The sequence below is a fragment of the Cebus imitator genome, unplaced genomic scaffold (assembly GCF_001604975.1).
Source record: "Cebus imitator isolate Cc_AM_T3 unplaced genomic scaffold, Cebus_imitator-1.0 Scaffold487, whole genome shotgun sequence".
NCBI lineage: Eukaryota > Metazoa > Chordata > Mammalia > Primates > Cebidae > Cebus > Cebus imitator.
Window position 1 is genome coordinate 536,703 of NW_016107802.1, and position 12,666 is coordinate 549,368.

At 38.1% G+C, this 12,666-nt stretch overlaps 1 protein-coding gene across 3 annotated transcripts in view; it reads left to right on the plus strand.

Annotated features, from left to right (window-relative positions):
- TASOR2 (transcription activation suppressor family member 2) overlaps positions 1-12,666 on the plus strand; it is a 46,342-nt gene that overhangs the window by 1,616 nt on the left and 32,060 nt on the right. For all 3 annotated transcript variants that reach the window (XR_005197515.1, XM_017513167.2, XM_037732993.1), the window contains exons 2-7: positions 79-178; positions 2,789-2,889; positions 3,535-3,638; positions 5,809-5,881; positions 5,979-6,041; positions 9,683-10,402. Coding sequence is in view for 2 of the 3 variants with exons in the window: in XM_017513167.2 (XP_017368656.1) it covers positions 84-178; positions 2,789-2,889; positions 3,535-3,638; positions 5,809-5,881; positions 5,979-6,041; positions 9,683-10,402 (1,156 nt within the window). In the remaining variant the exon portion in view is untranslated. The remainder of the gene's footprint in view (positions 1-78; positions 179-2,788; positions 2,890-3,534; positions 3,639-5,808; positions 5,882-5,978; positions 6,042-9,682; positions 10,403-12,666) is intronic.

The window sequence follows — 12,666 nt, forward strand, 5'->3', positions numbered from 1 at the left end:
TTTTTTTTTTTTTTTTTTTTCTTGAGTAAATATTTTATCATAAATAATCAGTTTTCTTTCTCACCTTCATTTCTTAAGTTCTCATGTCTCCATGGAAAGGGAAATTAATTGTTCAAGACCGTATGTTATGTGATATAGCTCTTCGGTCCACTTATGGTACAGCGATTCCAACACAGCTGTAAGTATTCAATGTTATGTCCTTTACTAATGCTTGTAGTACAAGTTTTGGGTCTGGCCCCCCGCCATTTCAAGGTCTTTATGGGTGGCATTGGTGTAAAATACAGCAACTCTTCTTGATTTTAGATGAGGGTACCTTTGGGTAGATGTATAGCACAAAGGGTATGACATAGGCGACCTAAATTCTAATTTATTAATGGGAAATGACCTTTTGGGATAAGTTAAACTATATGATACTGGAAATTTGACCTTCCCCAAGAAATAAGTCAGATTTGTCTAACAGCAAATATAGCAGATTATAGCCACTTAATCATATTATTTTTATTAACATTTGCAGTATCTGATTTTGTAATTTTAACATGATTCTCTAAGAAAAATATTAAATAGAGTAGCTGGTACATGTATTTACATTAGAAGCAATTATCATAATGAATATTTTCTCCTTGGAAACTGAAGAACATCTTAAGAAATCTTTTTTGTTCAGCCTGTTCCTAGTTTGTACCCAAAACTATTAAGAAATAGTCATAGTTAATTGAAATAAAAGGTGAAAACTAATGTGTTGTAAGGATTCATTTTTCTTCCTTTCTTTATTTTTAAATAGAGAAATTCCTGGCAACTTTCATTTAACTTTTTTTTCCATTGGCCTTTTTAAAGAAGAAATGGGAGTGTAATAACCCACAACATAAAAATTATATGAATAAGTAAATAGGAGAGAAGGGAAACTTCTTCTTCCTCACTATTAGAAAATCACCATAATTGGTGATTTTTTTTTTTTCCCCCCACTGCCCATCAGGTGGGGGAACTCCGTTCTGCAGACATATGACCAGTCACATCAAAGGGCCAGGGTCAATATCAACCACTGCCATGACCTCACTTGTCCTCCCAATGTGAGGCAGGACTTATCCCCATTTTACAGAAATGGAAACTGAGGGACAGAGAGGCATTGAGGAGCCAAACACCATGCCTGGTAGACAACACCGTAATAATCAAACAGTATATGCTAAAATCCGTAGTTGAAAGGAATAATATTTGCATATCTTAGCAACATTTTCCCACTACTTGCTTATTAATCACAAAGGAAAAAATGCAGACTTACCAGTGGAGTAAACTGGCAGATACCATCTTAACTAAGTGGTTAATGATAGACTTATCCTGATTAAGCAGCATTCTGTAAAATTGTCTGTATTTTTCAAAATATCCAAGTCATTTAAGTAAAGAAAGACTAAAAACCGGTTCCAGATTAAACGAGACTAAAGAGATGTGATTACTGAATGCATTGTAGCATCTTGGATTGGAAATTGTTTTCTTTTTCTGTGAGGGAACTTAGTGAGACAGTTGGCAGCATTTTAATTTGATGTAGGTTAAGTCACAGTATCATAACGTTGTGAATGTGTTGATTTTGCATATTGCTTTGGGGTTATATAAGAAAATTTCCTAGGGGCCGGGTACAGTGGCTCGTGCTGGTAATCCTAGCACTTTAGGAAGCCACGGTGGGAGGATTGCTTGAGTCCAAGAGTTTGATACTAACTTGGGCAACATGGTGAAACCACATCTCTACTAAAAATACAAAAAATTTGCTGGGTGTGGTGGCACATGTCTGTGATCCCAGTTACTGGTGAGGCTGAGGCAGGAGAACTGCATGAACCTGGGAGGTGGAGGTTGCAATGAGCTGAGATCACCCCATTACCCTCCAGCCTGGGCAACAGAAGGAAACCTTATCTCAAAAAAAAAAAAAAAAAAGACAATTTCCTTTTTAAAGGAATCACACAGAGAGGTATGTCGTGTAAAAGGCATCAGGTTTGCATCTTACTCCCAAAAGGTTCAGAAAAAAATACCACATATGTATAGAGAGAATGACAAAGCAAACATGATACACTGTTAATATTTGGGAAATCTGGATGAAGGGTATTAAAAATTCTTTGTACTATTTTTGCAACTTTTGTATAAATTTGGAAGCATTTTAAAATGAGTTTTTAAAAAGGAAACAGAGGGCCAGGCCCAGTGGCTCACGCCTGTAATCCCAGCACTTTGGGAGGCCGAGGTGAGCAGATTGCCTGAAGTCAGGAGTTGGAGACCAGCCTGACCAATATGGTGAAACGCTGTCTCTACTAAAAATACAAAAATTAGCTGGGCATGGTGGCTCATGCCTATGATCCCAGCTACTTGGGAGGCTGAGGCAGGGTAATTGCTTGAACCTCAGAGGTTGCAGTGAGCTGAGATTGCACCACTGTACTCTAGCCTGGGTGACAGAGCCAGACTCTGTCTCAAAAAAAAGGGGAAAAAGTAGTCATGAAATAACTCTTAAATAGCATAATTTTTAAAAAATTCTTAACTCCTATATACATCAATTTTTGACACATCTGAATATTTTGTCTAACTGAAAACACGTATTCAGAAAATGTTAACGTATTTGCAGACCATGATTTATGGGTCATATATTTAAAAATCTGTACTACTTAAAAGTATATATGTTATTTAACCTGGAGTTTATCAATTTAAGGTCTTTTTGTGGTTATGTTTTTGTTTACATTTATATTAGAAAACCAAAACTTAACGAAAGTTTAGATCCACTGTTTATTATTCTGCTTGATATTGTTGTGTTGTTTTTTAGACCACAGGAACTAGATTTTAAATATGTAATGAAAGTGTCTTCCTTGAAAAAAAGACTACCAGAGGCTGCCTTTAGAAAACAGAATTACTTGGAGCAAAAAGGTCTGTTGAAATGTAATAGCACACTACTTACCCTGGGCTTTGTTCTGGTTATTTTCTGCTCTCTTCCAAACATTTACACAAACACACTTCTGTCTCATTATGTGGTTCTTAAAAGGGTCTTTCGTGAGAAAGTTGTAGAGTTACTAATTTCTTGAGTTCTTTGGAGGCCAACTAGAAACTAAAAGGTAGTTTCATCTAAGATGACAAAGACTAGCTTTAACATAGAAATACTGATGCAATTAAGCAAACAGATATTAAAAGCATTTGGAAACACTGTTCCTCTCGAGGAGAACAGAGATTTTGTTGGTTTTATTTATATATGTACTTTTAAACTCAAAGAAAAACCATGAGAAGGAAATTTCTTGGTCATTTAGGTTAAGTCATGGAACACTGATGTTTATTCATGTAGTATGTATTTGTCTTGTTAACCCTATAGCAGTGTCAGTATAAATAAGAGCAATTGTTTTAAAATAATTATTTTGATAACTTTTTATGAAGGAATTTTGTAACTAAGAACATTAAATGATAAAGGTTTTTGAGTAGTATTTCTGTTCTTTCATTTATGCAGCATATAAAATGAATAAATTGACTATAAGTACATAATAGTATAATAAAAATGAGATGTTTTTCTGGTTTTGTTTACAGTCTGTTTCCAAGATTTGTGCTTCAATTTGTATGAGGTGGAACTCTCCAACAGACAAGGGGAAAATATAGATAAACTAACAGAATGTATTAAAAACAAGCAATTGGTAAGAATCACTAATTTAAAATATAATTATTAAGTTTTTCTTAAATTGATATGTAAGCATTAGTTGTGCCTCAATAAAATGATTTAAATTTGCCGAAAGGCGTTTCGTGTTTAATATTTATTTGTATATTATTAATGTAATACAGTATCTGTGGGGTATATCCAAGACCCCCAGTGGATGCCTGAAACTATGGATAGTACTGAACCCTATGTATACTGTGTTTTTTTCTATACATACACACTTATGATAAAGCCTAATTTATAAATTAGGCACAGTAAGAGATTAACAATAATAGAATAGTTACAACAATATGCTATGATAAAAGTGATATGAGTGTAGTCTGTCCACCTCAAAATATTTTATTGCACCATACTTGAGTACTCCTTGTGATGATCGAGGTGGGTGGTGCAGGCATTATGAAGTACTACTATTGCCCTGCTGGGTGGGTAGCATCTACAGCATGGACTGGACAGAGGAATGATTCACATACTGGGCAGGATGGGGCAAGAAGCAAGAATACAAAATACTCCCTAAAGTCTGGCATGGTGGATCACACCTATAATCCCATTACTTTGGGAAGACAAGGTGGGAGGATTGCTTGAGGCCAAGAGTTTGAAACCAGCCTGAGCCAACATAGCAAGACCTTGTCTCTACCAAAATTTAAAAAAAAAAAAAATTTTTTTTTTAACTAGCCAGGGATAATTGCCAGCACCTGTAGTCCTGACTACTCAAAAGGCCGAAGTGGGAGGATAGCTTGAGCCCGGGAGTTCAAGGATGCAGTGAGCTGTTACTGTTCCACTGTACTGCAGGCTGGGTAACAGAGTGATAGCCTGTCTTTTAAAAAAGAAAAAAATAGGCCAGGTGTGTTGGCTCACATCTGTAATCCCAGCACTTTGGGAGGCCAAGGTGGGCAGATCATGAGGTCAGGAGATCGAGACTATCTGGCCAACGTGGTGAAACCCCCTCTTTGCTAAAGTACAAAAAATTAGCTGGGCCTGGTGGCACGCACCTTCAGTACTATCCACAGTTTCAGGCATCCACTGGGGATCTTGGAACATATACCCCACAGCTACTCGGGAGACAGGAATCTCTTGAACCCGGGAGGCGGAGATTGTAGTGCAGTGAGCCGAGAACACGCCACTGCACTCCAGCCTGGTGACAGAGTAAGACTCTGTCTCAAAAGAAAAAAGAAAGAAATAGACTCTTAAATTATAGTTCCCATGAGTCAAGGAGCTTGGGAGAGTATGGAGGAGACAAATAAGTAAACCATCACATGCCATAAAACGCATAGAGGCTCCCATAGAATCTTGTTGAAACTCAGCATAGTGATTCTTTTTGAGATATTAGTTTCATAACTTAATTGTAATGTAATAATTAGAAGTCTTATTTTGTATATTCATGTGATTAAATAATATATTGATTTATATGTATAGCCTTATCACCTATCAGTTTTGAATAAAATGTTTTGTTCTGTAAAATAGTATGTTTTGTTTAGGTTTTTTTTTTTTTTTTTTTTTTTTTAAAAATCATTGTATGAATATTGGATTTTTTCTTTTATGTATATATAGATTTTTGAAATGGTGAGCAGTGGAAAAGAAAAATTGTTAAATTCATGATTTAGAACAACAGGTTTTAGACAGCTGCTGCCTGGGGACAAAACTGCCCCAGTTACTGAAAACATTGACATTTCAAGACTTTTTCTTGAGCTCAAGAGAAGTCTTTTATTGGATGGTATCTTGCAGTCTTTCTAGTTTTAGGGTTTGGGGATAATGTTCATGTGAACATGAGCTTAATATACTACTTATATAAGTTTGATTCATCTTGAGTTTATAATGGTAACATGTTGGCTGTTGAGGCAGTGGCATGAAATGTCAGCTGTCTCAGTAAAAAAAAAAATAAGGCTCTTCTGATTGATCTGTCATGTTCTTGAGCACTATTCTAACACTAATCCTTCATGTTCTGGTTATTTTATATAGCCCCAACAGGACCAACATTATTTCAGCAAGTAACTTGCAGTTTCTGATACTGGGAACAGAATTCCCCTGATTCCCATAACATTTCCAGAATTTTTTCTTTTCTTGAGGTCAGAGTTCTTTAATGAGTATGGTAGAGGGAGGAGAGAGGGATTGCAGAATATTCTTTCATTTGAATTTTTTCTTTTATATTTAAGGCAATCATCAAATGCTTAGAAGATCGAGGGTTTTTCATTTTACTTACATCATCAGCCTTACTGTCAGAACCAGGTATAGACAACTGTTTTTGGAAAAAATATTTTTTATTATGTTTACTTTTGCTTTATAAGATCAACCTAACTTTTCTTCTGATTCTCATTCTGCATAGATTTTGGAGGCAAGCAGATGGGTCTGCATGGGTTACATTTATTCCATTCACCCCGGTCAGCAGGTGAGGATACAGTGATTTCCAGCTCACTCTGTCTGTTGGATATATTGAGTCGTCATCTGACTTGACTTCTCAGTAGCACATGACATTGTTAACCATATTTTCCTCTTAAGTGACTCTCTTCTCTTAACATGACTGGTTTACCCTTCTTGACCTCCCTTGTAGGTTTATGCTCACCTCTGAGCCTCAGTCCCATACCTCCACTTGTCTACTGATGTGGCCACTGAGATATCTCAAAGGTGCCTTAATTCAGCATGTCTAAAACTGAATTTGTCATTGAATTTCACCATCTTCTCTCCAATAAATACGGCTCAGGGTCTTAATAGGTGCTGGAGTATTTATTAGTCCTTTTCATATCAAGCCCATACATTCTTAAGGTGATGTTGATCCACCCAAAGGACCAAAACGTGGCTCTTAGTTGCAAAAAATTATTACTCATACAATGCATAAACAGATACACAGTGTATATGTGGTATTAAAATTTTGGATGGCAATATGGGGGAAAACATGGGTCAAAAAGAGCTGGGGAGGAGGATGACTAAAAAGATTGAGAATCACTAATCTAGCTTATTCCTCCTATCAGTTTCACTATCACTTTCTTATTCCCTTCACTACTCTTTGCCCAACTTAAACCCCGGTGCTTATTTATTATCTATTTAGTTTAAATTTTTATTTGTGTAATTATTTGATACTTACCCTTGTATTCTACTATCCCCAGTGCCTAGCAATGCCAGGCACCTATAAAATAATAAATATTTGCTAAACAAATAAATGATAGTTGGTCAGTCATAGCAGCTCACACTTGTAATCCCAGCACTCTGGGAGGCTGAGGCAGGTGGATTTCTTGAGCCCTGGTGGTCTGAGACCAGCCTAGGCAACATGGCAAGACTCTGTTTCTACAAAAAAAAAAAATAGAGAAAAATTAGCCTCATGTGGTGGCTTGCACCTGTGGTCCCATCTACTTGAGAGGCTCAGGTGGGAGGATTGCTTGAGCCCAGGATGCAGAGGTTACAGCGAGCCAAGATTGTGTCACTGCCCTCCAGCCTGGGCAACAGAGTGAGACCCTGTCTCAAAAAAAGGAAGTCACTTTATTTTATAATTACACTGTGAATGTTTAAACATAAAACTCGATATAGTATTCATAAAGCTATAATCAATATAAAAATGTTTTTAAGCTTTGTTTAAAAAATTCAATTACTGGCTGGGCTCAAACTTCCAGAGGCAGAGGGGGGCGGATCACAAGATCAGGAGATTGAGACCATCCTGGCCAACATGGTGAAACACCCCGTCTATTAAAATACAAAAAATTAACCAGAAGTGGTGTTGCATACCTGTAGTCCCAGCTACTCGGGAGGCTGAGGCAGGGGAATTGGTTGAACCCAGGAGGCAGAGATTGCAGTGAGCCGAGATCATGCCACTGCACTCTACCCTGGCGACAGAGTGAGACTCCGTCTCAAAACAAAAAAAATTCAGTTACTTAAAGCAGAAAGCTGAGCTTTCCTAGGCATCACTTCTTTGGAATAAGCAAAACATTACCCATGCTAATAACATAATTGGCAGTAGCTGTTTGCAATTTTCAAGCATTTATCATATCAGGTTTTGTGGTGGAAGTAACTGATTTAGCAATCCATAAGATAAGTATTCTTAAAACCATTTCAAAGATGAAGAAACAGAGTTGAATTTGTTCCGGATCTAACAGCTAACTCCAGAGCTGGCTCCTGTAAGATTTCTGATTTCTTTTTTTTCTTTTTTTTTAAGTTGCAAATGATAAAGTTTCAGGTATTTCATTAAAAGATTTTAACAAAGCAAAAGTTTAAAATTCTCACATAAATATAATATGAACTTGCTAAGTGTCTGCCTATGTTTGTATGAGGCGAAGAAGAAAAAGATTGAGTGGCTGGGCTCAGTGGCTCATGCCTGTAATCCCAGCACTTTGGGAGGCCAAGGCTGGCAGATCACTTGAGGCCAGGAGTTTTTGCCAACATGGTGAAACCCCATCTCTACTAAAAATACAAAAGTAAGCTGGGTGTGGTGGCACGTGCCTATAATTCCAGGTGGTTGGGAGGCTGAGAGACAGAATTGCTTGAACCTGGGAAGTAGAGGTTGTAGTGAGGTGAGATCACACCACTGCACATAGCCTGGGTGACAAAGCAAGACTTTTACTCCAAAAAAAAAAAAGGAAAAGACCAGAGTAATAACTTTATGGCAATTTGATTTATAAAAACTTTGGGCCCGGAATGGTGGCTCATGCCTGTAATCCTAGCACTCCAGCAGGCTGAGGCAGGCAGATCACTTGAGCCAGTTGTTCAAGACCAGCCTAAGCAACATGACAAATCCCATGTCTACAAAAAATACAAAACTTTTTATTTTAATACCTAGCCACATTTTCCTTTTTACTGTTATTTGTTCTTCTTTTCCTAATACCTGCAATAGTGCTAATGTATTTAACTAGAACTACGTCTTTCATTCTGAAGTTACTTTTCTTTAAAAAGCATGGTACAATTTTCATTTTCGTTTTTATTTACTAGGCCCTAAAGGCCTTTGTTACTTGTGGCTTTACATTATTGATAACTCTGAAATATTTTAGGATTTTATTACCCAATTCATAGAGACCAGACCTTTCTCTCTTTTTTTCTCTTTTACTGTTTTCTTTATTCATCTGCAAAAAAAAAAAAAAAAAAAAAAAAAATTAGCACTTCAAAGCATGGGCCAAGGAGAGGAGGTGAAACAGACTAGTTTATTACTTAATTTTTAGAAATTTTTATTTCATTTAATAGAAAAACTACAAAATTCGCAATTATTCCAGTGAGATTTGGGCATTATTTAGGGCATCTACTTTTTTCAGTTCAGTTGATTTGCACTAACTTCTGAAAAGAATTTGAGGTGAGTTCAATAAGGTACAGCTGCAGTAAGATAAATTTTAAAACAAAATAAGAAAAAGTAAGAAAGCAAATCTCCCAACTCTAAAGGCCAGTGCTATTGCTATGATGGACCAGTAGCCCCTGAGCTCCTTGTTGGGTGAGATGGAGCTGGAGGCAGGATATAATTTACTTGTTCTAACCTAGTGATTGTTACTTGTTCTAATGTAGTGATTGCATGTCAGATTTTTTTTTTTTTTCTTTGTGAGATGGAGTCTTGCTTTATTGCTAGGCTGGAGTGTAATGGTGTGATCTCAGCTCACTGCAATCTCCACCTTCTGGGTTCAAGTGATTCTCTTGCCTCAGCCTCCCGAGTAGCTGGGACTACAGGCGCGCACCATGACGCCCAGCTAATTTTTTGCATTTTTAGTAGAGATGAGATTTCACCATGTTGGCCAGGATTGTCTCGATCTCTTGACCTTGTGATCTGCCCACCTTGGCCTCCCAAAGTGCTGGGATTACAGGTGTGAGCTACCGGCCATTATTCTTTTACAGTTCAGTTCAGAGAGAGAGAGTATGTGTATGATTTCAAATATATGGAGATAATATTTGTTAAATGTACCTGTAAGTCTTCTATTAATTGTCATTTAGGTTGTCATTTGTAAGACTGTAACATACTTAACCATCACTTATTTTTGAAATCTATAGCATTTTTTTCCTGAATGTTTTGTTTTTAAAAAATTCAGGTGTGTAATACATGTGTGTATATATATATATATATTTTAGGGGTGAAAGATTTGAAAGTTGAAGATGACGTCTCAGTGAAGGTGATACCTATTTTACCTGCCCTTAATTGTGCCCTGCTAGAAACAAAGAAATCACTTCCTGAAGAAAGAATCCATCCAAACACATTAGTAAAGCATCACTTTCAAGAACTCTACAAGGCGGACAGAAGCCCTTCATTGGCTGTTGCTCCTCACGAGAGAATGAAAGACCCTATATTCTTGGGGAAATTGCCCAGTGGTTTTGACTTGATTCCTCCAGCTGAAAAGTGCCCTTTAGAGTCTTTAACTGAGTTGCACTCTTATTTTGCAGACCCTAGTGCTTACATTTTGGAAGTGTCTACTGCTTTGGACTTGTTAGCAGAGCATCCTCAGTCACCTTCTGTTTCAGATGGAATTTGTGATGCTGGATTTTCTTTAGTAATGACTCCAGATCCTGAATTTCTTGACTCAGAGGCAGAAGTAAGAAAAGAAACTGAAACAAGAAAGAATTCTGAAGAAGTGTTGAAAGCAAAGAAGAGAGTTGTGGTTCCATTGAGTCCATCGTCAAATCTGAGAGTGCAGCCTAAAAGGAAGGCCAGCATGCCACATGTGGTGCAGAGTAAAAAGATGAACTTGTGCCGCCCCTTTCCCAAAAGAACTGCTCCCAGAGCAGACAACAGCTCGGACTCTCCAACAACGCTTAAGTTAGTTAAAGGACAGTTTCCTCAGAAAAGAAAAAGAGGTAAGCACTATTTATATGGGTTATTAGAATAGTTGTGGCCTGGCACGGTGGCTCATGCCTGTAATCCCAGCACTTTGGGAGGCCAAGGCAGGTGGACCACCTGAGGTCAGGAGCTCGAGACCAGCCTGACAAACATGGTGAAACCCTGTCTCTACTAAAAATACAAAATTAACTGGGCATGGTGGCATGTACCTGTTGTTCAGCTATTCTGGGTGGCTGAGGCACAAGAATTGCTCGAACCCAGGAGGCTGAGATTGCGCCATTCCTCTCCAGCCTGGGCGACAAGAGCAAACCTCTGTCTCAAAATAATAATAATAATAATAATAATAATAATAATAATAATAATAATGGTTGTTGTGTTCGATCCCTGTTACTTTCTTGGTCTCTGTGGACTGCAGTTTCACAGCATTAGTTAGAAGATTTAGAATCGTCATCATTTCTCTCCAGGTGATTTGTGTGCCTCCTAATGCCTAACAAGCACTGATTGAGATAGCAGCTGAAAACCAAGAAACAGGAAAGACTAAGATACCTCAAAAGCCTACCCACCACCATGTTATGTTCTACTTGTAAAACCACTCACATGTTTATATTTCATTCTAAGAAAGATGATTGTCTAGTTTCTGTGCCATCCTCTTCACAAGTGGAAGTAGAAGAGGATCTTCTAAAATCAGGCACATCAATACCAGCAAAAGGTGGTAGCTGATAGCCCAAACACTTTTAAAGAGGAGGGAAATGCCTGGGACCTCCAAAAGTAAAATAGTCTGGGGGCAGAGTTTCTATTCCTTTATGTGTATCACAGGTTTTTACGTGAGCACCTGAATTCTTCATGTGGTTTTGATGCTCCCTGAAAATTGAGAATTAGTCTTGAGCCACTTAGTGGGAAATGTATTTTAGTGAACATAGCACAGCAAACCATATGACTTTGGCTTAAAATCATCTCAAATTGTGTTTTGCTGTATTTTCTCTAAAAGAGTAAGGAAATATATGGGTGACCCCTTTAGAGAAGAAGGCAGCATAATATGGCTGAGGGACCAATTTACTTGTACCTGTGTCATCTCTGGCTGCCCTCATGTTCTGTTGGCAGAGCTGAGCAGCTGTGACTAAAGCCACGTGGCTTTCAAAGCTGAAAGTATGTACCGTATGGCCCCTCACGGAAAACGTTTGCCAAGCCAATCTGTAATATTTTGAATTTGAAAATGTTGGTGCCCAAAGAAGAAACATCTAGGATATGGTAATCCCCAGGATTCTAAGTAATTCAGGGTTTACCCTATGGAGGTTTTTATTTGTTTGTTTGGGGTTTTCTGTGTTTGTTTAGAAACAGGGTCTCTCTCTCTCTCTCTCTCTTACCCAGGCTGGAATTGAGTGACATGATGATGTCTCACTACAGTCTCAAACTCGTAGGCTCAAGTGATCTTCCTGCCTCAGCCTCTGGAGTAGCTGGGACTACAGCAGCACCCCACTAATTAAAAAAAATTTTTTTTGTAGAGTTGGGGTCTCACTATGTTTCCCAGGCTAGACTACTGGCCTCAATCGATGCTCCTGCCTTAGCCTCCCAAAGTGTTGGGATTACAGGCATGAGCGACTACACTCAGCCTTGGTTTTATTCTGTGACTTCACAAATAGTGGTTTCTGTCTTATTGAGGAATGAGGCGGGGATGTGTATATTTAGGATGATAAGTGGAAAGTTATGGTGATATAAAACAGTGCACCAAACTATACAAGTATCTGTAGATTCCAGGCCAACCATACTGTTCTATGTGAACCAATTTAAGGTAGTGAATCAGTTATCTGTAACTCAACATACATTGTTACTGTTTCTCAAATGTTTTTAATTATATCCACTGTAAGAAATATGGATATTATATTCCAGTACCTACAAATTCATACATGACTGAAACAAAAATTTCAAAAGAAAAGATTATGTGTAAATACAGTCTGATACCTTCTATTCTGTTTCATTTAAGAAAGAATTCTGGGCCGGGTGTGGTGGCTTATGCCTGTAATCCCAACACTGTGGGAGGCTGAAGCAGGTGGATTACTTGAGGGCAGGAGTTCAAGACCGGTCTGGCCAACATGGCAAAACCCCATCTCTACTAAAAGTACAAAAATTAGCCAGGTGTGGTGGCACATGCCTGTAATTCCAGCTACTTGGGAGGCTGAGACATGAGAACCACTTGAACCTGGGAGGCAGAGGTTACAGTTAGCCAAGATCGTGCCAGTGCACACCAGCCTGGGTGACAGAGCAAGACTCCGTCTCAAAAAAA